This window comes from Amphibalanus amphitrite, unplaced genomic scaffold (genome assembly GCF_019059575.1).
Source record: "Amphibalanus amphitrite isolate SeventyFive unplaced genomic scaffold, NRLGWU_Aamphi_draft 000497F_arrow, whole genome shotgun sequence".
Classification (NCBI taxonomy): Eukaryota; Metazoa; Arthropoda; class Thecostraca; order Balanomorpha; family Balanidae; genus Amphibalanus; species Amphibalanus amphitrite.
Window position 1 is genome coordinate 294,629 of NW_024881991.1, and position 26,571 is coordinate 321,199.

At 49.6% G+C, this 26,571-nt stretch overlaps 1 protein-coding gene across 1 annotated transcript in view; it reads right to left on the reverse strand.

Annotated features, from left to right (window-relative positions):
- Positions 1–891: 891 nt before the first annotated feature.
- The window catches only part of LOC122392692 (tRNA-dihydrouridine(47) synthase [NAD(P)(+)]-like), a 50,841-nt gene continuing 25,161 nt past the window's right edge, over positions 892–26,571 (reverse strand). Inside the window, exons 9-12 of the mRNA XM_043387851.1 lie at positions 7,349–7,587; positions 6,886–6,958; positions 2,277–2,458; positions 892–1,698 (exon numbers count right to left, since the gene is read on the reverse strand). Of these exons, the coding sequence (XP_043243786.1) occupies positions 1,626–1,698; positions 2,277–2,458; positions 6,886–6,958; positions 7,349–7,587 (567 nt within the window). The 3' untranslated portion in view covers positions 892–1,625. The remainder of the gene's footprint in view (positions 1,699–2,276; positions 2,459–6,885; positions 6,959–7,348; positions 7,588–26,571) is intronic.

Consider the following 26,571-nt stretch of genomic DNA (forward strand, 5'->3'; position numbering starts at 1 on the left):
TCTCGGAACCGTTGATTTTGATCGGTCGGATTGCGAGTCGCCCCTGGCAGGATCCATATTGGGGTCAATCAATCTCAACATGAGGTCTAACCCCTTCACTGCCGGTCTTTTACCTCGACTAAGGCAGCTAAGCAAAATGTGTTCTATTCAAATTTTTCTTTTCTGCCGTAAATGAAGATGTGTAAATATACGCAAAAAGTTCATATTTACGAAGAGCCGAAGCCTTGTGGAGAACTTCTTATAGCCATTTTAAAGTTTCAGTTATCAGGCATAAATGACCTCCAGATGCTTAAAACAGGCTCACAGCAATAGTTTGAATCTATCTCTTTATCTATCTCTTTATCTTATTCATTGAAAATATTTGTGTTGTCGTGAATCAGCACTGCAAACTTTTCGCAAGGTATCCATGCCCCGTCCATCCCCGGCGACTCTGCCTCCCCGGGCCCCGGCTCAAGCACTGCGGCGCACCGACCGGCCTCAGCGGGCCGTGATCCAGTTCGACAGAGGGCCATAAGTTGGGTCCCGCCCAGATTGGAGACGATATTTTGCACGTCGCATGTTCATAGAATGATTCGGACGCAGCTGGCGGGACGTAACTCAGCGACCAGGCAGCGACCGAGGAGCCGCCGCGCTGGAAATAGCCGCCAGGCGAGGGAGGAGCGAGACCGGCAGCGGTCCTGATGGGGTACAATGGCATTGGGGTGCAGGGATGGGAATGGGCACTTATAGAGGAATGAGCAAATAGTTTTCCGTTGACCATCCGCACGATAACGAATTAAAGTAAATAATACGCAATCGTTATAAAGCCGCTGGGTTACCGACATAGTGATGCGCTTGTCGCTGTCATTGCTCACTCGTTCGACAACAGCGACATTTTTTGACAGCCGATGGTTTCGTGACCTTGTGTATTTCATTTAACAAAAAACAGAGAAAAATCATCGTTGAATTACCGAGGTCCGTTCCACACGAAGGAGATAAGTATCGAACAACGTAAGCCAAAATAAAAAATCACGGAGACATTTCTTTCCTGATTCATAGAAAAGGACAAGACATAAACAAACCCCTGAATCAACCGACAGCAGGCTCAGCTGTTAGTTACCAGCTGTGCCTTTTGAAGATATTTTAGTGATATTCTTATTACGCAACCAGTAGAAAAAGTGCTTAAGACGTTGAGCAAACAGAAGCGGACCGTAAAATCGCCTCATAAAACCAAGCTATCAATGTGCCCAATTACCACTGGAAACAACTGACCGTCAACAACGCAAAGCCGAGCCACGAGTCAACAAAACAAAGTCGTGTAGCGTTCAAACAGTACAACACGCAGCATCAAAACACACGAACATTCATCAAACAATTTCACGCAATCACATTTCGTTTCAATTTCAAACCACAGTTTCGTTCCCGAGATTCGGCACCATACCAGTTGGCTGGATAGGAGTCCATCTTTGATATACGTTCAAAAAATCGCACTCCCTGAGGCTAAGCTGATTGACCTCAGTGATGCTTTGATCACACTCCACGACACAAGAGGTCAGCTGGGTCAAAACTGGCGGCGCCGGCCTGATCACATTGTTCTCTTGGAGTGTGACGACGAGTAGCTATAGACTGAGCTGACTGAGAGACTACTAGCCGTAAGAGTTGGCCTTGTGCTTGGGGAGGAACTCGAACGAATCGGGTACCTTACCCAGCAGCATCTCGCTGAAACAAGAGAGAACTGAGCTGACAGGCAAGTAACATGCCAATACTTAATATATAAAAATATAAAGTAAAAAGCATTATGGCAAGGGGAACGTTGGGACATCCAACGACACTCAAACGCCGATTTAAGAAGTTCTGGTAAGAAGGTCCATATAAAATGTATCAATATTCCTATTGCAACTACCTTATCGAAGATATACGATGAACTTCTACAAAAACCGGTTACATACTGTTCTCAACCTAGTAAGCACGTGCTCTCTGTCTTTTATCAATTCTAGATGCCTCAATCGTTTTAACACAATTCCAAAATACCAAACATGTATTCTATCTCAACTACCCTTCATGCTATCGGTCTTCATCCCTGCCAAAGATCGGGCAATATCGTCCAGAATCTAATCAGCTCCCAACCAGATACAATTTGTCCTCATCCCGCCCAAATAGCCGAACAGTATCGGCGATGGCAGCCAGTCCCACAAACCGTCTTCACCTGAGGGTGAACAATCTCCACACTCCTACCCCAGCTGATCCGTTACTACACTGTTCTTACTGTAAGCACACTGTAATGACACCCTGCTCACCTGATGGTGACCCAGTCGCGGCAGTTGCCGCTCGCCATCAGCGTCTCCAGGTCGTCCCGGCCGCGGAAGGCCGGCGGTCGCTCGTTGATGCGCTGCGGGGGTCGCTCCAGCAGGCCCGCCGGGATGTACCGGTACAGGAACGATAGCCACTCCAGCAGGAAGCGACGCGTCTTCTCCACGCCCTAGCGGGAGGTCGGGGGTGGTTAGGCGGTAGATGTAGATTAGGGGAGGCCTGTGAGACCCACTGGTTAGCAGTTAGCACATCTGACAGACATTATCGAGTGCCAGCTCGGTGTGGAATACAGCTCTGAACGAGGTCTAAACGCAGCAGGGCGTAGCGATGGAGTAGAACATAGATTTGACACACCCTGAGAGCTCAATCAATACGTGTCCTTCGATTATCTTGGTGCATTGTAGCACGGTGACTATAAATATTGTAGAATGTAGATTACTACTCTGAGGGAACACTGACTAGCGACATCTGTGACGGGACTATTTTACAGAAGCTGCAGCAGGTGGCGGCACTGGCAAGGCATACGAGTAAGGGAGTCACATACGCCTGCTCATACGTTCACAGACGGTGATAGGCGCAGGAGACTGAGGAGATCAGCCACGATAAATAGGTTCTCCGCTCGACGTCCTATCATTCAGCTGACTACCAGACACTTTCCCAAGCTGGCTCCAGTCGGAGTCGGAGTCGGTCGGAGTCGGCAGTTTTGCCGGGAGTCGGAGTTGGAATCGCTAAAATATTACCCACTCCGACTTCGGAGTCAACAGTCGGAGTTAACAATGCATGGCTCAAAGTCACGCCCTACACCTGGTTGCTCGACGATTTTTCGCTCGTTGACCTTTCAAAATCAGGTTTTGTTGAAGCTAAGGACATACCCCTGTTTTGGACCAGCGTGTTTATTGGAAAAAAAGCTGAAGAAGGCTGCTGCGTCAAAACCCGTTTTTATTTCTGCATGCTATTAAAAAAAACAAAACACTTATTTGCAATACAAGGCCTTGGAGTGCGCAAAAGTTCGTTTCAAGTAAGATAAAAAAATCTCCGACATAAAATTTGATTTCATTATATGGACTTAGGTAATGAGAAATGCCCGGAATCGGAGCTGGAGTCGAGAGTCGGAGTCAGTTTTTGAAGCCGGAGTCTGACTCGGAGTCACCTTAAAATTTATCGAATACGCAGCCCTGATCAAAACAATCTTCGTTATATTCAAAAGCCCTCCTTTTCATTCATGGCATATATCGGATACGAAAAGAAAAGAAAATATTGGGCGATGGTTCAAATTTGACACCTTATTTGACATTGAGTGTTGAGATAATCATGAATTAGATAGCACAGCAATGCAAAAAAGAGCAATAGGCAATTGAGATATTTTATTTCAAACTCAGGCTTGTGAGGAACAACAAAAGCTCAAAATAAAAAAATAAAAAGAACGTCCTGAAATGTTCTCGGTGGTTGAAAGACGACCATGTATGACGTCAGCAGACGGCGGTCCGAGCTGGTATGACGTCAGCCGACGTCAGCCCGCGCTGGTGTGACGTCATCTGACATCAGCCGGCTGACGGAGCGGCGTCTCTCCGTCACAGTCGGTCCGTTTAACGGGCGCGGCTCGGGCGACTCCGGAACCCGTACTAAGCGGCGGCCACCCAGCGCTCGACCGACACCGGATTTTCGGCTGTTAATTTTACAGCAATTTTACGGCCGGCCTTGAGCCAGCCACTTTGGCATTAGACGTAAAAACATCGCAAATCACGTCATTGACATACGGAGCCAAATCAGCCGAGCTCGGCCCAACTAGCATCCTATACATACACAACGACGGCAGTGTGCGACAGTGCGACCCAGGCCGGGCGGCGGGCGCGAAACGGCACGCCCCGGCCCGGCGCGCGCTCGCATCACTTAACCCCGAGGTCGTGCGTGGCCGGTACTTGGCTCGCTTGGCCCCCGGCCACCCCGCGTTCAGCGGATATAAATCCTCGGCCTGTGTCGGCGCTGAATACGACACACCCTTGGAATTCGGGAGGGAGCGGACTCGTTACCGGGGATCAGGACACTGCGACTCCCCGGGATGACACGACGCGTGACATCCGCGCTGGAAACGGATCAAAATGCAGATTTAATGTACAGACAAGGCAAGATAAACGACCGGCAAAAAGGGCGACGGGCTCCATCAACTTTGAATTTTGACCTCGAACCTGGGATATTTGGCCACGTCAGAAGCATGCCAATGTGAATCCACAAAAAGTTACTTTTTCAAAGAAATTTGGTGCGAATGTTTCAAAATGTTGAATTTGGGGATTCGAAAAACGTGGGAAGTGGAAATTGTTGTGCGGTCCTGTCCGCTACCATACGATCTATTGTTTTAACATTATTGCTCTTTGCCACACGATCTGAAAATTCGGGGCCGACAGTGGAATTGCGAGTCGGCCGTCTTCCTGTAGCTCGGTGGCATTCTATAACAGAGATATAGGCGCGGCGATTTATGGCCTGGCCGGGGGCGAGGAAGTCGACACCGTTGAACACCACTCAATTGGCCCGGAGGCCAGCTCGATAGCACTTGACCTTGAACCCCCACTGCACATTGGTCATATGCTTAGGCCAAAAAGAAGCTCACAAAGACAAACTCCTAGACTGAGCAGAATTACCCTCAGACTATTGGTACCCCAAGAAAGCTTCAAAACCTTAACCGAGCACCAGGGCTGCGGAGTCGGAGTCGGAGTCGGAGTCGGAGTCGGAGTCGGAGTCGGTCGGAGTCGACAGTTGTGACCGGAGTCGGAGTCGGAGTCGGAGTCGATATTGGAAACCCCAGCCGGAGTCGGAGTCGGAGTCACCGAAAATCTGTCGACTCCGCAGCCCTGCCAGGTGTGTGGAGTCGGAGTCGGGAGTTGGAGTCGATCGGAGTCGACATTTCTGCCCGGAGTCGGAGTTGGAGTCGGAGTCGGAGTTGGTTTTTGAAAGCCGGAGTCGGAGTCGGAGTCGGAGTCGCCGTAAATCCATCGACTCCGCAGCCCTGCCGAGCACCTATCATATCTGTTTTGATGTCAAAATCATCAGGATCCCAGTGCTAGCCTAATAACTTACGCCTCACCAGCGCAGTGGTCGGCGACAACCGTACGCCGCCAGTTGGGGGGGGGGGGGGAGGGGCATTTTAAGCGTCCCAATTTTTGTTAAACGGTCGGGTAGCATGAGCGGGACTCGGAATTTCGTAGACACCTAAAATTGCTTCGAAATTATTTCGGAAAAATGCTGAAATGAAAAACAGTTAAATAACAAACAGTCATGTCAATTTCCATATTTTTTCCTCTAAAAGGCTTAACCCGCGCCCCGTAGGGCTACCGGCGGACCCTACCACCCGTAGGGGGGGGGCCGTTTCGGCCCCCCCCTAAGATCTCGGAAAGTTACCGGCCGATTTTCAAAATTCAAACGGCGTTTGATAGCCCTACCCGGGAACTACCTTGTGACCAAATTTCATTGACCTAGGTCAAACCGATGACGTCACAGGTCAGGTCAAAGGTCAGATTTTCACCGTTCACAGGCAATTCAAGAAATGTGCTGTGAAATCGAGTAAATTGGTAATTTATTGAAAACCATCGATGGTATATTGTTCGTCAAACACATACTTTGCTATCTGAGGTCACTGATACCAGGTCAGGTCACAGCGAGGTCAGGTCACCGGGGGTCACAATATGAATGTGTCGTGTGATACATGTTTTATGGTCCATTTTACATGACAAATGCGATTATGTGGGTTAGGCAGCCTTTGGGGCCAGCCTAGGTCACGTTTTGGTGAAGGTCAGGTCAAGGTCAGGTCAAATTAGGTCAAATTTCAAAGTTGATATTTTTGCATAAAATGGGTATCCATTCGATGCAGCTCGTCACGGGGAGTCTAATGGTGGTCTTTGTTTTGCTCTACGAGTTCTAGAATTGCCAAAAATTGAGTTTGAAAATTTGACGTCATCATTTTTGAACAGTTTTTTCGCTATAACTTGGCCAAAAAACGAGGTATCGATCTGAAATTTGGTATGTAGATAGAAGACGGTAGGTACTATCACATATATTCCGGTTTTTTCGAAACTCAAAAAACTTTTTGGATTTTTTGGCTAATATATCCAAAAAAATGCTTTTTTGATTTTTGGGGATCAAAACTCAAAAATTTCAAAAATCCGAGATAGCAGTTTTGTAGCCCTGTCAATTCTACACCTTTTATGTCTTGATCATTTTTCTGTATCTTCAAAGCTGTAGGCCTGACAGGTCTTCTCGCGAAGGTCTTTTTTCGGTCGAAAATGACAGAACATGACGTCACTCTGACGTCATTTGTGGCCAACCTATCACAGCCTCTGGAAATTTTTTTTGTCACAATGTGTAAAAGTGATGCCCGGAGGGGTCCTGAAAGTTTGGTGGCGATATCTCCAGCCGTTTAGGAGATATCGACCGAAAAGGACAGGGGGGGGGCCGTTTCGGCCCCCCCTACGGGGCGCGGGTTAAGTCGCTTTTCACTAACATCCGTGTCGCTGCCCGTCCCGTCCACTCACCTGTGTCGCTGCCCGTCCCGTCCGCTTACCTATGCAAAATGTATCACTGTTCAGTGTCAGAGTGTTCACTTACCTCCGTGTCGCTGCCCCAGTGCTCCAGCCCGTAGTTGGTGTATTCCTTGAGCAGATCTAACCGCTCCGAAGACCTGCAAACGGCGTCAATGTCAGACAACAAGCAACGCTAGCTAATAGAAAGTCATCACACGAGAAGTAACATGCATCCCAGGAACAGAAAAGATGTAAACAAACAGGCAAAAGCTGATAGGAGCAAACATAGACTACCTTATTACTGAAATAGAGTAGTCTATAGAGCAAATTAAAAATATCAGTGCACGTTCAAGTTTCCGCGTCTCAATACCCATTATTCATACCATTTTCCCTGGCTGTCATTCGCACTGCCCCCGCCAATGAAACTTCCCAAGACTGCCTACACTACGCGGCCTCCTATACGAACAATGTTCCAGCGCCCGGGCGGCGCGGCCCGCCACCTCACCTGATGTCCGAGACTTTCAACATTGCGCAGCCCGCCACCTCACCTGATGTCCCAGGTGCGCCGCTCCTTGATCTCGGTGAAGAGCCACGGCTTGATGAGCGCCCCACGAGCCACCATGATGCCAGCCACGCCCGAGGCGGCCTTCTTGGCCTCGTACTCCTCCCAGGAGAGGACGTCTCCGTTGCCGTACAGAGGGAGGGGGTGGGCGGCTCGCGAACACTCGGCTACGTACTGCCAGTCGGCCAGTTTCGTGTAGCGCTGCTCCCGAGACCGGCCGTGCAGCTGTGTGGTGGAGGGAGGGCAGAGTTACTGATACGTCAGGGACATAGCCGATATTCGATAGTTACGGAGCGAGGGCAGGGGCGACAAGCAGGTCAGGAACATAGGCGACAGTGTAACGGGGCAGGGGTGACAGGCACGTCAAAATTATCGGCGACAGAGGATTGCGCTCTGTGGAACTGTCGTGGAGCGCAAGTCAATTTTACGCATGGCACATGTCTCGAAATGCTGACAAAGGTAAAAAAGATTCAAAAATTTGATTCAATAAATCCCCACACTGCCATCATATCCAGCTTATGGTCTCCAAACATCTCCGAGAACGTCGAGATTTATCTAGAAGGATCACAGCAAAACACATTTTCACGTTCCAGGGTCAGTGTCACAAACATCAAATATCACCTCGCATCAATTTAGCATACGGGCGAGACATCACACCATATGCATCGCATCACATGAAACCCAACAAACAAATCACTACTGAGAAAGGCTGAGCTCGAGTCGGACGGTTCCCACCGACCACCGTCTCTGTCTCTGTCTGACTCTGTCTCCAACTCTGTCTCCGTCTCTGTCTCTGTCTGTCTCCAACTCCGTCTCCGACTCTGACGCCCACAGGCGGCTGCCAATGCTGCATATCCGGCGCCGCTCCGGCCAGATAGTTTGCATACAAAGTGTCCGGTAAGATGCCATACCGCATTCAAACAATTGCCACCGCTCCGTTTATGTAACGAGGATCGGCTCGCGCCGGCCAATGAGCGCCAAGGACTCTGCTCGCAGTGGCATGCTCTGCTCGCTCTAAGCACGGCCGACCTCCGTTTGACACACACGATCGACCATTAGACGCGTCTTGTTCAAGGGCGGCATACGGTGGCTGGTGGCTGGTGGAGAACAAATGATGCATTTTAAGAAGACAAGGCTCTTCTTGACCCTGCAACCGATCTGCAATGAACAGGCAATCTGCTCAAGTTGCGATGCGCGGAGGACAGTAGCAGTTCTGTGGTTCAATATTTAACTGGCCGGCTGCTCTGGCCGAGCCACTGCCACCGGGCCGGGCGGGCGGGCGTTCGGCCGCTGCCGTCTCAGCCAGTTCCCACTCGCTCAGATATATAGCCGACATCCATTCGAGCGTGACGTCACGGGCGCGTCTCTCGTTATCGAGCGGGACCAATCGTCGCCCGGTGGCGGCCACTCGCCACCGGCGGCACCACCGGACCGATATACATCACCGGAGAGCGGCCAGACAGTCGGCAGACACCGGCAGACGGGGCGGCGCTCTGCACTCCCGCGCCGCACCGATTGCCGCTGTCCGCCGCGATTTGTGGAATGCTGTTCGGTAATGAATGGGACAGCGGCGTATCGCCATGAGCGGCAGAGGCGGCGTGACGGCCCCAGTGACCCAGTTCGGGTCGCGAGAGGGAGGAGAACGTCTGACACACACACCACGCCAACAACTCCACACGCAACACTCGACTCTGCCCGGCGTCACTGCCTCTCGGCATTGAACCCATCCGCGTTCACCGGCCGCCCTGACCCCACTGAGTGCGATGCCCTGTGTCTAACCAGCGGGCTGTATCGACGGCACGTGCGGGCGGCCCGTTCATTGGCCTGTTGCAGCTCTCCCCGGCCCGGCCGGCCAGCCGGACGACCACGACAATCCGTCACCGTAACAGCTCCACTGCCGCTGGTAAACGGACCAAGACCGGCCGCGGCCACCTATTACGATAAATCTGGATCAGAAAGACATTCGGCGATCGACTGGTGAATAGCACGGCCAGTGGGAGTGGGATTCGGCCAATTCTCGGGAACAGGAGTAGAATGTGGGTGGAACGCCGGCGGAAACTCATCAAACGGCGGTGCGGCTGCGGTGAAATTAAAAAGGGTAGACTGTATAGAAGACAAATTACAGCATGCAGCAACATTTACCGAACATGAGTTACCGTCCCTTGAAAAAGAAAACCGATGTTAAAATCGACAACAAATGGCGTGGTGATAAAAAAAAATAAGAACAAGACTAGTTGAAAAAAGTAAAGCCTGGATAAGAGACTCAGCCTAATTAGACGAAGGCAAATTTAGGCAAGATATTGACGGTAGCAAATAGTTAACCGCAACGAAATAAAATGTAAAACTGTTTTCCGCGGAAGTTCTCTGACATTCTATGAACTGGTTGATTTGTTGGTTGTTTGTTGTCTGCTGGCTTTTAACGTAGTTTATAACCTTTTGCGTATGCATTAGATTCAGAGGAGACCATAAACTGGAAATATGAGCAAAATCAACAAAGGAAACAAACAACAGGCAAGGTAGTTTCAAAAAGCAAAAAAGAAATTCAGGGGACCTTGAGCACAGGATGTCCGCAACACCTAACACCATTACCGGGTGACCCGGGACGCCGGCATGAATAGACAGAAGTGTCCATCCATAATTTCGTGAGTCAATCCCAAATCCTTAACCTGCGCCCGGCTGGAGGTCCTGGATTTCCACGCCCTGCTGGGGGGGGGGGGGTGTTTGAACACCCCCCCCCCCCTTGTAACTCGGCTCCTGGGCCACGTAGCGATACGCGGAAGGCGGCGTTCGAAAGAGCGTCAAAAATAATGACGAAATCACTTCAGTCAATTTTTTGGTCAGGTCAAAGGTCAGGTCACCAGAGGTCATTGAAGGCAAAATTTCGCCGATTTCCAGGTCGAATGTCGAAAATTTCCAAGAAGCCAACGCATAACTCGGAAACCAATAGAGCTACAGCGCCTCGGAAAAGCGCATTCGATAGCCCTATTAACGCCCTTTCTGAGTAACTCTCTCAGATTTGACCTAACGTCAACGGTTTTGCCTGCAGGGGGCAAAAACTGCAAAAATAGCCGATTTTTTCGGAAACAGTTTTCTGCAATAACTTTCGACCCAAGCCTTGTACGAGCTTACTTTTACCGGCATCGTGTTCCTCTCGTCCAGACGCATCGAATGAACTATAACTTGACCTTGAAAGGTCAACTTGAAAATTTGACCTCAGGTCAAGGTCATGACCTGACCGGAAAGGGTCATGTTGCATATCAGTCGATCCGTATCGTCGAGCTGAACACATCTAAGGCGTTTTCATCGCTCTAGCATGCCTCTATCAAAAGTTACTTGCGAAAAACTGTTAGATACCATTCGTGACCTAATTTGACCTCAGGGCATAAACAAGGGTCACGGACACCATTTTCATGTTCAGTGTGTCTAAACCACTTGTAATTCGGTGTTTGGGAGTGTTTATAATGTCTTTCATCCAAAAGAGGCGCATTTCCATTTTCTCCCATTGACTTATAATGGGGAGGTCGCAAAATTGACCTGACCTTAGGTCATCGATATCAAAATTCTGAGATATACATTTTGTACATGCTATTGCTCTTAGCAATCGCTGAAAGTTTCAAAGCGATCGGTCACTCGGTGTAGCTATGACAGACATTGAAACTTTTTATGAGGTGAGGTCACTTCAAGTGACCTGGTGACCTGACCTTGAATGACCTTGGTCTGAAATTTTCACATGTGTAGAATTGATGTATGATAAGGTGTACCAAAAACCACAAGGGGGGTGTTCAAACACCCCCCCCCCCCAGCAGGGCGCGGGTTAACTGTGCAGTCGATCACATAGGTTAAATGACTGGGCAACGACAAATATTGCCTGGTCATAATAAGCGTTTCTGTTGTCTTAAAAGCTTATTAATGCTTTTAAGACAATCGATGACAGCTGTAAGTATCTGTATGACTTATGAGCACCAATTGTAAAAAGAGGCGTGCATTAACTTTTTGTGTCCATTTATCCAATAATACAATATTGGGTATATACTGGGCGATTCGCTAATGTCACGTAGCATGTGAGTTCAATAAATGAGTTAGCAATTCATCAAAAACGTCTCCCGCGTGTTCCTGACCCTGAACTGTGCTAGCAGAATCTCCCCTTTCCACCGCGCCAGACAGCCCGGAGACCACAAAAGCGTCCGAGCCGTTTTCTGGTCGGCCATCCGCCGTGGGCGTCGCTCGCGGCCTGGCGCTGAGGGCCACTGGCCAGTCTGCAGCCGCACTGATCGGCTGTCGGCCAGCGGCCACGTATGCCGGCAGCCAGCCTCCCCCGCCGGCGGCGACAATCGATCCGACCATCACGTCCAAGTGGCCCCGTCCCGGTCCGTTTTTGTGGTCCGGCCAGGCGTCGGCCGGGCCGCAGATGAAAACGGAGTGAGAAGCCGCCCCAGAAAAAAGCCCGGCTGCTGCGAGCGGACGTGGCCGGCCGCCCAACTCCGATGACAAGACGCTTTGTCGAGCAAAGTTGGCGTCTTGGGCGGCTAATCTGCCGGTGGACGGCCGAACAGCCGGGTCAGCCGCCATTTCATCTCAGTTCAGAGACGACGGAGGCAGAATGAAACCGAACGGGAGGGCGAGCGAGATGCCAGCACATCACTAAACGAAAGTAAAAAATGTAGACAAAAGTCAAGAGATTTATCAACGATGCGTGCTCAATGCTCACCATATGCAGAACACGCCGACTGTCTCTCTCGCACGAAAACACAGCCGGGACAGTGGGCGGCACCATTGCTGCTGGGCAGAATACCAGCAGCGGCGGCCTTGGCACAGTGCGGCCCCAATAAAGGCCGAGCTGTCTGGCAAACAGCACCCGACCGAGCCAAAAACGAACAAACAACTGCAAATGCTCGAGGTCAAGCCTATCAAAGTATTAGAGAGACAAAAAGGGTCGGTCGGCGACAGGCTTTAATCAGGTGGGCTGATGGCGACAGAGCTCGTCGCTCTATCTCCGAGATAATCGGATGAAATCGGAGACCGACCGACCGATTGGGAGGGTTGTTAACCGATCAGACACGGCGGCTGGTTTCGGCACCAAGAATGACCGATCACGGTTAGCCAGGCGGCAGGTCCAAACGTCTTCGTCCTCGGCAAGTCCATCGTATTCACTGAAAGACAGATCTAGCGGATTCAGGTGCTACTGAAAACCAAACCAACCCTCGCTTCAGAAGACCGTCGCTTCGGGTCACACAGATCACAGACGTAGTGGATAAGGCAAATGTCTCCTGGCTCGGAATCAGGGTCCAAGACTGAGAGCGGCAAAGTGCCCCATACTTGCTATGTAGGTAATCATCGGGCACCTAGTGAGAGGACACCCAAGATTGGGGAGAACCGAACCGTCATCTACTGCGAGAAATCAAGAAAACTAAACGCCATCGATCCTGCTAGGTTCGATTTTAGATAAAACGCCAACGGACCCGTAACAGCCTGCGTTCCGTTGTTTCTGATGATTACCCCGGTTCCTCAATCTGCAGCTATATCTAAGCGCTGCCCTACATTCATCCCTATTCCCTATCTAGGACGAATCCTGCGTACAGATGAATTCATATCATTGCATTTCACTCCCCTTCCTAAAAAAGTTACCTTAATACCACTGGTGAGTCCATCCCAGCTCCGTCTCCGCCTCTGTCTCGCTCCCCATCCCGGGTCGCCGTCTCACCCCTACCCTACGGCTCGGAGCACCGCGAGCGCCGCCGGTCACCAGGGCGGGTCTCTCTGACCGATCTCTTCCGCAGCGGAACGGCCAGCCGACTCCGGACGGCCACATTGGCCGGCCGCCGGCCACCGGCCACCGGATGTCGGACGTCGCCAGCGAGCCGACTGTGGTCCCGCGCCCACTGCCCAGGCAAGGATAGCAACTGCATGAGTCACTTGTGACGTGAAGTTCAGTCAGCCGGCAGAATGAAGGTAGTTTAGTCTGTTTAGTTTTATTGACATGGCGAGCCTCCTGCCTGTCATCACTTTTACCGTCTTTGTCGCTCTGGTCACCCCTAGACATCGGCTCCTGCCGCCCGGTGACGTCCAGGTCGCCCCTGGACATCCCCTGCCGCCCCTAGAAGCTCCCTGCCGCCCTGGTCACCCTCTGGTCACCCTGGCGGCCCCTGGCGCCCGGTCGCGCGCACGGCATTGATTGGGCGCTGCGCGCGGCCGCCGTCTCGGGCCGGCAGAGCTGGGGCGGCGGCCGCTGCTCTCGTCGACGGCGACGGCCGGCTCTGCGGAGCTCTGCCGGCCGGCGAGGAGGCGGCGGCGCTGGCGAGTTACGAGCCACGCTCCAGTTGCAGTGACGAGGCGCGGCGGCCGGCCGTTGGACGGAGCGCCGCGCCGCGCGGCCCGTCCGAGCGCCATCCGTTCGGGCGGCGCCGGCCCGGCCGGGAGCCGTGCCAACCGCGCCCCGTCCGCCCGCCAGCTTTGCATTTAAAGCCGAGCATTATTTGTCGCCGAGCTGCCTTGGTATTGGGGCGACGCTCGATGGGCGACACGGACGGAACGACAGACACGGAGAGAGCCAGAGCGAGAGCGGCGCGCGGATTTGTCGCGGGCGGGGATTAGCGGCGCGCGTGTCGGCTGTAGAGCAGAGAGCGGTGGGTAACGACCAGGTGGGGCATTCCACGATAGATCGACCAAAGCTGTGCACCCTCATATTTTATTTTTCGCTCAAAATTCGTCTAGGGGGTTGTTTTGGGCCGGAAAGCCAGCTGTGGCGATGATTTTTTTTTTCGACGAACGGTTAACGAGATATAGCCTCGGGCAATTTCTGGAGGTCACGCTTCAACCCTATGTTTGGCGGCTCATAACTCAAACACTATTGACTTTTGTATAAGGATAACTTTATGTCTTCCAACTCAAAATCAACCAAGGAAACTTTTGGCTATCTCGGATTTTCGATTTTCGAAAATTTTGGTCACGTGACCTCTTGACCTATTTTTTGAAGAGTGACCTTGACACTTTCCCACCCGAAAGTTGAAATTTGGTCTGATGACGATTCAAGCCTTATCAATGGTCGTTCATATGCGACAATAAAAAACATGGCTATCGGCCTGCATTGACCTCAGGTCAGGTCATCTTTGTGACCTGCCCATTATAAGTCAATGGCAAAAGTACCGGCTAGGCCACTAAAACGCATCGGACTGGTACAGTTACTTCATAATCATACCATATTAGGTTATTATTGATCACTCTGGTGCAATTTTGCATCAGTGACCCGCGGAAAGGTCATCCGAGGTCACATTATGACTCACGACATTCATATGCCTTTTATGTCTATATCTTTTGATAGAATAGGTATAGGGATTTGGGAAACACATCAATTAGTTCACTTTGGCCAGGCGCATCATGCCATACGCAGCCTTATATGTTAAGGTCATTTCGTGACCTTGACCTAGGGTCAAATTTTGGTCAAATTTCATATTTGACCTTTCGAAATAAAAACTTATACAATTCGATCCGACTGGAAAAAGCAAACACGATGGCGCTATTTTATACATCTGACTTAATAAACATAATAAGATATTGGCGAAAAACGTTTTTATTCCGTGAAAAATGTTTATTTTCAGCCAGATTAAATAACAATATTTTGGCGTGGTAAAGGCATTCGAGGTGCATAGACACGTTGGCGTAAGTACTTGTACCTAAGCAATTCACGCTCATATGACTCGGTGTTGCGGTCATTTCTACAGGTACCAATCTAAAAAAAAATAGCATAGGTAGATATGTGATGATCAGCAGTTTCGTACATTTGGCATGAATAATAATCACTCACATAAAACATTTTCCTATGTACACCCTAATCGGCACGCACGGCACACAGCAAACCGACAACATATTCACAACAACACAACACAACATTGGTCCGATCCAACAGTGCAACTTTCCAAGCTCGTCTACTTTGTATGTGCTTATCTAAGACACTTTGACTTCCTTGCCCTCCCGATCTTCTGAAAGCTCGTGGACGCGGACTGTGGTCAGGTCAACTGGACAGAATCTGTGGTACTGTCTCGTCCCCTTCACAGTTTTGGCCCTGGCGAAGCGAGCTTTGAGCTCCGTAGCCGCCTTCACTACCTCCCCCTTAGCCACGAAGAGGAATTCTATGGCGCTGACAAATTGCTGGCTTAGAAAGTCATACATGTTTTGGGCGGTCAGAATTTGATCAGAAACCGTGCGCCGTAGACTCTCGCGGTACGTTGCGCGCTTGACGGTTCCACCGATCCCGTCACAGGCTCCTTTGCCGTGGGAGGTGGCGAAAAAATTCCATTCACAGGGAACCTGAAAGTCGTCAGCATGGCTGCATACGTTTACGAAATTGAACTTATTTTTGTACTGCCCTCCACAGCCGTCGCTAAAATAGTGAATCTTTTTTAGCCCCGGTACACGGTTCTTGATCATCGGCACCAGGCGGCGTAGAAATGCGTGCACTGTGACGGTGGTGTGTGGACACTGACATTTCGTGACCTTGACCCTAGGTCAAGGTCACGAAATGACCTTAACATATAAGGCTGCGTATGGCATGATGCGCCTGGCCAAAGTGAACTAATTGATCGTGTTTCCCAAAGCCCTATACCTATTCTATCAAAAGATATAGACATAAAAGGCATATGAATGTCGTGAGTCATAATGTGACCTCGGATGACCTTTCCGCGGGTCACTGATGCAAAATTGCACCAGAGTGATCAATAATAACCTAATATGGTATGATTATGAAGTAACTGTACCAGTCCGATGCGTTTTAGTGGCCTAGCCGGTACTTTTGCCATTGACTTATAATGGGCAGGTCACAAAGATGACCTGACCTGAGGTCAATGCAGGCCGATAGCCATGTTTTTTATTGTCGCATATGAACGACCATTGATAAGGCTTGAATCGTCATCAGACCAAATTTTAACTTTCAGGTGGGAAAGTGTCAAGGTCACTCTTCAAAAAATAGGTCAAGAGGTCACGTGACCAAAATTTTCGAAAATCGAAAATCCGAGATAGCCAAAAGTTTCCTTGGTTGATTTTGAGTTGGAAGACATAAAGTTATCCTTATACAAAAATCAATAGTTTCTGAGTTATGAGCCGCCAAACATAGGGTTGCTGCGTGACCTCCAGGAATTGCCCGAGGCTATATCTCGAAAACTGTAGGTCAAAAAAAAAATTATCCTTGCCACAGCTGGCTTTCCCGCCCATTTCTACCCTCTACACCAATTTTGAGCGAAAAATAAAATATGAGGGTGTCAATTTAATTTTTTTTTTGGTCGATCTATCATGGAATGCCCCAGGTGTTTGTAGCGATGTCCCGCTCGCCGCCGGGATACTAATGGACTGGGTGTGTAGGGGAGAGTGGGGCAAAGCGGCCACCCTAACGTTTCTAACGATGCCGACGCTTGATTTTTTAACTTGGAAAGATTCTTTCTATACCAATGTGATCCCTATTAAATTGTCTTTTATTCCAACTGCGTTTCATTTCCAAAGGCGTTCACATATGGGAGATATTGACAAAACTTTAAACCTATAGCATATTGGCCACTTTGCCCCATCCCTGAGGCAAAGCGGCCACTGGCGACTTCGCAAGTCCCGATATGAGAAACAGAATAGTTGCCTCATGCACGACTAGGGTATTTGATGGTGACAAGGTTTAAGGGAAGATGGATGTTTACTTTGTTATCTTCCCACCTATTGTTAAACAAAGAAAGAATTTTCTTGGAAAAACATTTAATTGCATAATTTGGTAACTCATGTAACCGAAAAGTGGCCAAGATGAATGCATGACGACACATTTGAATATAAATAATGTTTTTATCCAGATGGAAACAACTTATGGCCAATTGGGGGCTGGCCACTTTGCCCCGGCCGCTTTGCCCCGCGCATACCGTCCGAGACAAAAATATTCCAGCTCAGCTATTAGTGGGGTAAAAAGCATTAAAATTGGTAGAAGGCATGCACGATAACCACGCAATGCATGGACAAAAACGCTTATAAAAATTCCAAACGGTTATGGAATAAAATAACATTTAAAAATTGTAAACATAATTGGTAACCTGGCAAGAAATGCTTTTCCGTGTTTCACAGAACAATGGCGATGGGCCTGAAACCCCGGTCTGGCTCATTCGAACGACCGCAAAGAGAAGCATAATTGGAAATCATAAATTGGAACTGACGCCAGCTGTGGAGGGCTAAAACGATGGATGGCCGCTTTGCCCCGGATGGCCGCTTTGCCCCACTCTCCCCTACTGTGTAGGTTGGTGTTGTCTTGCACCCAAATCCAGCGGCATTGGCCGGGGTGGGAGGTGGATTAACTGGGCCAGCCGCCGTGCCCACGGTGAATATTACTGAACCGAGGCAGCGCACCGGTCCGACGCATAGAACCTGAACAAAGCCAGTGCGGGTGAGGCTGCTAATCCCAGAAGATCATGATGACATTAACGACGTTTAATCTACTCCTGAAAATTAGGACGAAGAAAGCGTAAAATATTCATGCATGACTTAAAAACCTTTAGTGGATAAATAGCTATGAACATGTCATAGACGATAAGTCCAATCATAATTCATAGACCGATATAGACCGGTATGAAGAGGTCTACAGTCAAATCTAAAAGTTGTGCATTACCTTTGAATGCATTCACACATCTTTTACATTTACCGCATACAATAAAATATTAATATTGCAATACCATCTTAAGTTTTGACCCTTTTAAACAATGAAAAATATTGTTTGCATGCGATTAAAAACAGATAGAACATAGAGCATAATCACTACGAATCTGCTTTGCGTACATAAAAGTTGCAACAAGTGCACTACAAGTTCATATAAATCTTTAATAGCATGTTCATATGATCATTTGAAGCGCAAATTAATGAGTCAGTTACATCCTGAACATACAAAAGTAAGAAGAGAATGAAAGCTGAACATCTGTAGTGATTTCATATTCGTTCCGTTTAAATCTGATTGTGAAAACAGGCAATTTAGTGGAATCAAATAAGAAAAAGGTATTCAACATTATATTATGTCTAAAAAGAATAAATAAATATGTAGCAGCAATGAATAACCTGAGGTTCTGAAAACATGATCCGCTGGGATGGGGAAGATTCAGCCGCTTCCAGGATTTCTACTAAAACATGAACGCCGTTGACTTGCAAGCATCAACTCGAAGCTTTCTTTGGCTTTCTTGTTTTCTTCTGTACCCAACGTCAGTTTAATTTGGTTTAAAGGTAGTGTGCCAGCTTTCTTGGACCGTATGGAGTTAATGGCCCAGATAAGGAGAACCGGATTTTTAGAACTTATCCATACCTTCAAAACTCATGGAAACGTCTTAAATTCTTCAAATTTTGAGTACCCCAGTGCGAAATTCGCCCCGACGGGTTGTCGGTCGTACCCCAACCACATTTCACACCACTATGAACAATAAATGCACACACTGAAATCCAGGCGCGGATACAAGGGGGGGGGCCATGGGGGCCATGGCCCCCCCCTTGGCCGATTTTTTTTTCAAAAATAAAATAAAAAGTTAAAAAGTTAAAAAGCTGAAAAGGGGGCCTCCTGAAAATAAAGTGGCCGAAATCCGATGAGTTTTTTTTTTAACCTACCCACTTAGTTATTTCTTAGAAGACTAACTGAGAAGACTTCTTTGTTAGAAAATTGGTAAAGCTTTTCATAACTTGGAGGTCTCTTATACTCACAGAGATGACCACTTTTGCAGGGCCTCCTAACCTGCACAGAGGGCCTCCAAGCCTGCACAGATGTTGAGATGTTGCCTGAACAGCTAGATAAGCTCAATAGACGCAGTTTTTTTTGGGGGGGGCCCAACAAGTGGGAAGATGGGGCCTCCAACAGGTGGGATTATGGGGGGGGGGGCCTCCTGGTTTCTAATGGCCCCTCCCTTGGAGATTTTCTGGATCCGCCCCTGCTGAAATCGCTATTACCGATATGCTCATCCAATCAAGTTTCGATAAACCCGTTCATCATCATCTCCTGCGGTTTCGAACACGCCTGTTAGGTGGCTTCTGATGCTCGTCGAGGTCGGAATTTCCAAATACGCGTGGTGCGTCGGGCCGCGCGCTCTGACTTCGGCCAAGAAAAATGCGTCAGCTGATCATTGTCATTTCTGCCACTTGCGTGTGGTGAAATGGGGTCATAACTTATAAGACGGCTTTTTCATATCAATTATTTTACATAAAATCATATTTCAAACCATAAATAATGTTCGACAGCCAAATAAAAGAAACAATACCAATACGGGCTTACAGTTTAAGGCTCGACATTGTGTTGTCTACGATTAGACAGCTGATAACTCATTCCCGTACGTCGTATGGTCGTAACACTATAATGACCTTTGCTTATTGTCACAAGTGCGCCGCATTCGCGATTGTTGCCCGACGCCTGTTTGCAGGTGAGCCCACTACAGTTGTTATACATATCTAAAAACCGAAAAACTTTTAGGCGAAAAAGGCACTATTCCAGGCCCATTTTTGATTTTTTTTTTTGCGATATTATGTAAAAACAGAAGCTTCTTATCCTAGGAAAAATAAAATGGGAAATCTTTCAAAGGTGGCACACTACCTTTAAGTAGCTTTCATTTTCAAGAAAATAGCGCTTCTGTAACGTCACTATATGAATGCCATTAAAAACCAGCACCAGTTTCCTGCTACCAAAAAAAAAAAAAATCAAAGGAAACGATTAAACAAACTATGAATAATGTGGAGTTACATGTGGGTTAACCCTCGCCGGACCTATTGGTTTTCTACATACGCGCCGGCCGAGGGGGGGGGGGGGCGGGTACGACCCCCCCTCGCCGTTTCGCCCCTGATGGAGCTAGCGCGTCGCGGAAAAAACGAGCGTGTGCGCCGTTACGAGACGCAGAGATTGGTACCCGATTTTAAGGTCCTAGGTTAACCGGTGACCTCTGAGGTCAGGTCAAGTGCCCCAAGGTACGGTTCAGTTTTTGTCGAATAACTTCGCCAAAAACGGCCGCACGCCGCGATTTTGGCAGCATCGTGTTCGCCTCGCTCAGGCGCGTCGAATGATATACTTTTTGTTCGGGTCAGGTCAATTTGGGGTGTTGACCTCAGGTCAAGATCAGGTCAGCACCCCCAGGTCACGAAGTTGGTCGAAAGAGGTCATGTCGCATATCATTCGATTCGGTAGGTCTTCCTGAGTCCATTGGTGGTTTCCGCGACTCGCTAGCTCAATTTGATCAAGAGTTATTGACGAAAAACTAGCTTGACCTTGATGACATCATAAATGACGTCACGCAAGGTCAACATTGCAAAAGTGACGCATCTAACCTTGCAAGGAGTGTATCAAATCATGATTCTGTGTGCTTGAGATAGTTGGAGATCGTTCCCGGCGCCAGAATAGCAGTTTTCATTTCTTCCCATTGACTTATAATGGTGAGGTCACGAAAATGACAGTGAGGGCGTTGCGAAGTTGCGACATCTGAAGACCGTGCAGAGGTTCACTTATGACGTCATAGGTCAGTGACCTGACCTGACCCAAAAATGCGATTGGTGTTAAAAGATCCGGCTTGAATCAAAGGTCAGGTATGCCAAGTTTCAGCTCTCTATCACCAGCGTGTTCGGAGCTATCGCGAAAAAAACCCTATGGGGGGGGGGGCGGCACCCGCCCCCCCCCCCTCGGCCGGCGAGGGTTAAAAGAGCACAATTTATCAAATTATCAGAGCTTTGCTATTTTCACCTTCAAAAAGTGCATAGCTTCAATAAAATCGATGATACTGAGGAACAAAACAGTCCAAGTTATGCAGATCAGACTGATTGATGTTGCTATGAAGTATGATCATACCTATTCTAAAATCGAGTGTTTCATTTTGGGCAACAAAAATGCTCCAGTGACCTGCAAAAATGCGGACTTTAAAAATAATTATGAGATCTTTTCCATTTTCGAACCAATTACAGAAAAAAAACATTCACACAAAACTTATTTATATTTAAATACTGAAAATCTGTATGATCAGCATTAGCCCGCGCTCCGCTGGGGCCCCTGGATTTTCACGCCCTACTGTGGGGGGGGGAGGTATTTGAACACCCTCCCCATTTCTAACTCAGCTCCTGGGCCACGTAGCAACACGCTTTAGGCGGCGTTCAAAAGAGCGTCAAAGGTAATGAAGAAATTAATTCAATCACTTTTTAGGCTAGGTCAAAGGTAACCAGAGGTCATCGAAGGTAGAATTTCGCCAATTTCCAGGTCAAACTTCGACAATTTTCGACAAACCGGCGCAGAGTTCAGGAACATATAGAGCTACAGAGCTGCAGACGGTTTAGCCTGCAGGGGACTAAAACTGCCCAAAAAGACGTGCTTTGCGGAAACAGTTTTTCTGCAATAACTTTTGAGTCAAACTTCCACGCGCTGACTTTTACCGGCATCGTGTTCATCTCGTCGAGAGCACTCAAGACGTATCGAATGAACTATAATTTGACATTGAAAGGTCAACTTGAAAATTTGACCTTAGGTCAAGGTCATTACCTGACCGGAAAAGGTCGCGTTGCGTAGCAATCGATATGTATCGTCAAGCACAACACATCTTAAGTGTTTTCATCGCTCTAGCACGCCTCTATCAAAAGTTATTAGAAAAAAAGATTTCATAAATAAAAATAAAGAGATTTCATTCATAAAAAGATTTCAAAAAGATTATATCTTTCGTGACCTGAAAAGACCTCAGCGACATGAGAAGGGGTCACGGGTGCCACTTTCCGGTTCAGTGTTTTATGTTTACTTGTAACTCGGTGCTTGAGAATGTTAACCCGCGCCCCGTAGGGGTGGGGGCCGAAACGGCCCCCCCCCCCCTGTCCTTTTCGGTCGATATCTCCTAAACAGCTGGAGATATCGCCACCAAACTTTCAGGACCCCTCCGGGCATCAATTTTACACATTGTGACCAAAAATTTTTCCAGAGGCTGTGATAGGTTGGCCACAAATGACGTCAGAGAGACGTCATGTTCTGTCATTTTCGACCGAAAAAAGACCTTCGCGAGAAGACCTGTCAAGCCTACAGCTTTGAAGATACAGAAAAATGATCAAGACATAAAAGGTGTAGAATTGACAGGGCTACAAAACTGCTATCTCGGATTTTTGAAATTTATGAGTTTTGATCCCCAAAAATCAAAAAAGCATTTTTTTTTATATATTAGCCAAAAAATCCAAAAAGTTTTTTGAGTTTCGAAAAAAACGGAATATATGTGATAGTACCTACCGTCTTCTATCTACATACCAAATTTCAGATCGATACCTCGTTTTTTGGCCAAGTTATAGCGAAAAAACTGTTCAAAAATGATGACGTCAAATTTTCAAACTCAATTTTTGGCAATTCTAGAACTCGTAGAGCAAAACAAAGACCACCATTAGACTCCCCGTGACGAGCTGCATCGAATCGATACCCATTTTATGCAAAAATATCAACTTTGAAATTTGACCTAATTTGACCTGACCTTGACCTGACCTTCACCAAAACGTAACCTAGGCTGGCCCCAAAGGCTGCCTAACCCACATAATCGCATTTGTCATGTAAAATGGACCATAAAACATGTATCACACGACACATTCATATTGTGACCCCCGGTGACCTGACCTCGCTGTGACCTGACCTGGTATCAGTGACCTCAGATAGCAAAGTATGTGTTTGACGAACAATATACCATCGATGGTTTTCAATAAATTACCAATTTACTCGATTTCACAGCACATTTCTTGAATTGCCTGTGAACGGTGAAAATCTGACCTTTGACCTGACCTGTGACGTCATCGGTTTGACCTAGGTCAATGAAATTTGGTCACAAGGTAGTTCCCGGGTAGGGCTATCAAACGCCGTTTGAATTTTGAAAATCGGCCGGTAACTTTCCGAGATCTTAGGGGGGGGGGGCCGAAACGGCCCCCCCCCCCTACGGGTGGTAGGGTCCGCCGGTAGCCCTACGGGGCGCGGGTTAAGAATGAGGTTCTTCCAAAAAAGACACCTTTCAATTTTCTCGCATTGATTTATAATGGAGAGGTCGCAAAATTGACCTGACCTTTAGTCACCGATATCAAAATTATATGGCCTACACTTCGTACATACTGCTGCCCTTTTGGAATGCTGAAAGTTTCAAAGCGATACGTCACTCGTTGTAGCTATGGCAAGCATTGGAACTTATTTTGAGGTGGATCACTTGACCTGACCTCGAGAGACCTTGGGTTGAGTTTCACGTTGCCAAAAAATGCATGATAAAATGTGCCAACAACGGAGGAGTTTTTAGATATTCGCGAAAACCCTCAGGGGTGGGGGAGTTAACCCTTCGGCCTTTCAAGATGTCGAAAAATGATTGGCAGCGAAACTGACTCCAGAAAAAATCCTTAGTTTTTTTTCTTCTCATCAATCAAAATCTAGGGTTTGCTCCCAGCTGCATGGAACTCGACCAAGGAAAATCGACCCTCGATGCCTACCAGTCAACCGTCAGACACTCCTGGTTGGCGATGTGAATGCCCACCACCCAGCCTGGGACCGTAACTGCGACCTGGAGGACGCTGTCGGCGACAGACTCGACTGCTGGTTGGAGGATGTCGGATGGAGCCCACTCAACAGTGGGGACCCGACCCTCATCAGCTACAGAACCGGAGGCCAGTCTGCGCCGGACCTGGCGGCCTGCGGTCCCGAGCTGGCGGTCAGAACACGCTGGTCGCTGGGTCCCGACCTCGGGAGCGACCACCTGCCGATGGTGATCGAAATCCGTGGAGTGTCGGACCCTCCTCAGCGGAGGCGCAAGACCAGGTGGGCTCACCACCGCGCCGACTGGAAGAAGTTCAGCGACTCCTGTGAGGAAGCCCTCAGGGAGGCCCCACCTGAGGAGCTCTCAACACAACAGCTGTATACGCGCTTCTCCACCGCTCTCCAGACGGCCAGCAAAGCACATATCCCGAAGGGTGCACGGCGGGACCCTAAACCGTGGGCTCTTCACCCAGAAGTACAACGTGCGGTGGAGGAGCGCAGAGCAGCGAGAAGAGAAGTCCACGACCCTGAATCCAAAGCCCGATGGTTGGAAGCCAAGCGACGAGCAGCCGAGGTGACGGAACGCGTGACCCAACAGTCATACCGGGATTTCGTCAGTACAGAGCTGAACCAATCAACCAGTGTGGGTCGGGTCTCCCGCCTGCTGAAGAAGTGGGAGGGAGCAGAGGACGATGAACAGAGAGACGGAGAAGCAATGAGGGTCGGCAACCGGCTTCTTGTCACGGCCGAAGAAAAGGCTAACGCCTTTGCCCATCAATACGCAACAGTCTCCCGACAGGTGCGGGCCCCCAAGATTGACAGGGCGACACGCCGGCGGACCCAGCAGTTCGACCACTACAACTGTGCCGACTGTCAGAACGCCCGCACCGGCTGCTGCTCCCCCTTCTCTGAGGAGGAGTTGGTTCTTGCCATTCAACGGACTCAACTCCGCAAGTCCCCCGGCCCGGACAACATCACGCCAGAAATGATCAAACACCTGGGTCCGGTGGCTCGCGGTGCTCTCCTGAAGGCCATTAACCGATCATGGAAGACTGGTGAAGTCCCCCGCGAGTGGCGAGCGGCTACAATCGTCCCTATTCCGAAAGCAAATAAGGACAAGAAGCTACTAGCCAACTACCGGCCCATCGCCCTGACGAGTTGCGTGAGCAAACTGGCGGAGAGGCTTGTCCTGGCGAGATTGACCTTCTTGACCGATGCACGAGGACTAGTCCCCCCCGAACAAGTGGGGTTCAGAGCGGGACGGTCCGCGGAGGATAGCATCGGTCGACTAGTCCAAGATGTACAGGATGGATGGCAGAAACCGAAGAGAGACAAGCGATCAAAGAAACAAGACGCAGATACGGCTCAGAAGTACGTCCTGACAGCCTTCGATTTCAGCAGAGCCTACGACGTGGTGGACCATAAGCTACTCCGGCTCAGGCTCCTAGAATGCGGCCTGCCCCTGTGCCTCGTCAAATGGGTGTGGGGGTGGCTGCGCGACCGGAGAGTGAGGGTGGAGGTCCAGGGAGCTCTGTCCAACGAGAGGATCTTCAGGGCAGGCCTGCCTCAAGGGAGCGTCCTGTCGCCCCAGTTGTTTCTGATGTGGGCGGCGGGGCTGGCATAGTGCCTCAGGGCCCCTGGGGCCTCCCCCTACATCTATGCGGATGACACAGCGGTTTTGTGCTCTGGGGGGACGATGGAACTGGCGAAGAGTCGGGCACAGGCGGCCGCGGATGCTCTGGTCGCCTGGGCACACCGGAACAAAATGCTAGTCGCCGGGGAAAAGACACAAATGCTGGTGCTATCGCAGAATGCCAAAGACTCCGTCGGATGCACCATCAAGGTGGCAGGGAAGACGGTGTCGGCGAGCGATACACTGGTCCTCCTCGGGATCGAACTCGACCGTCGTCTTCAATTTGGCGCACACTGCAAGAAAGTCAGGAAGAAGGTCCGCCCCCGCGTCGCCCACCTGAGGCGGTTGTCGGGTCGAAGCTGGGGACTAGACGAAGACATTCTCAGAACGATAGCCAGTGGGTACGTGAGAGGAGCCATGGAACACGCTGCCGCGGCCTGGCTACCTGCGGCGGCCCCCTCTCACGCAGAACTCCTGGAACGCGAACTGCGAGCGGCGGCCCGGATCGTGACGGGGTGCCCGAGATCTACACCGAGCCACGCACTGATGGCGGAGGCGAGGCTCGCCCCGATGACGGAGAGGAAGCAGACGCTCGCAGCTCGGCTACTGACGAGAGCGCTGGCGCTCCCTCCGAACGACCCCCTGCGAGCGACAGCTGAGGCCGCGGCCCCGGCGCGCCTGTCCTCGGTCAGAGGATGGAGGTCGCTGGGCCGCCAAGCCTGGGCCGATGCAGGGATCTCGGCACCGATCGAGCCGATTCTCCCACCGAGAGTACCACCATGGGAGCAGCAGGGAGCGCGCATCTCCTTCACACTGGACGTCGGCCCGCTGAGGACAGATGCGACGGCGGAGGAGAAGGAGAGGACTGCCGCCCAGCACCTAGCATCCCTACCACAGTGCGCGGTGTGGATGTGGTCGGACGGGTCCGCGGAGGGCGGCACAAGGAACGGAGGGGCTGGAGCAGTCATCATGTGGCCGGATGAGGAGGTACTGGAGCTAAGAGCTCCGGCGGGTGACTTCTGCTCCAGTTACCGTGCAGAAATGCTCGCCTTAGTTACGGGCCTGGAGACCCTAACTTCACGCACCAAAG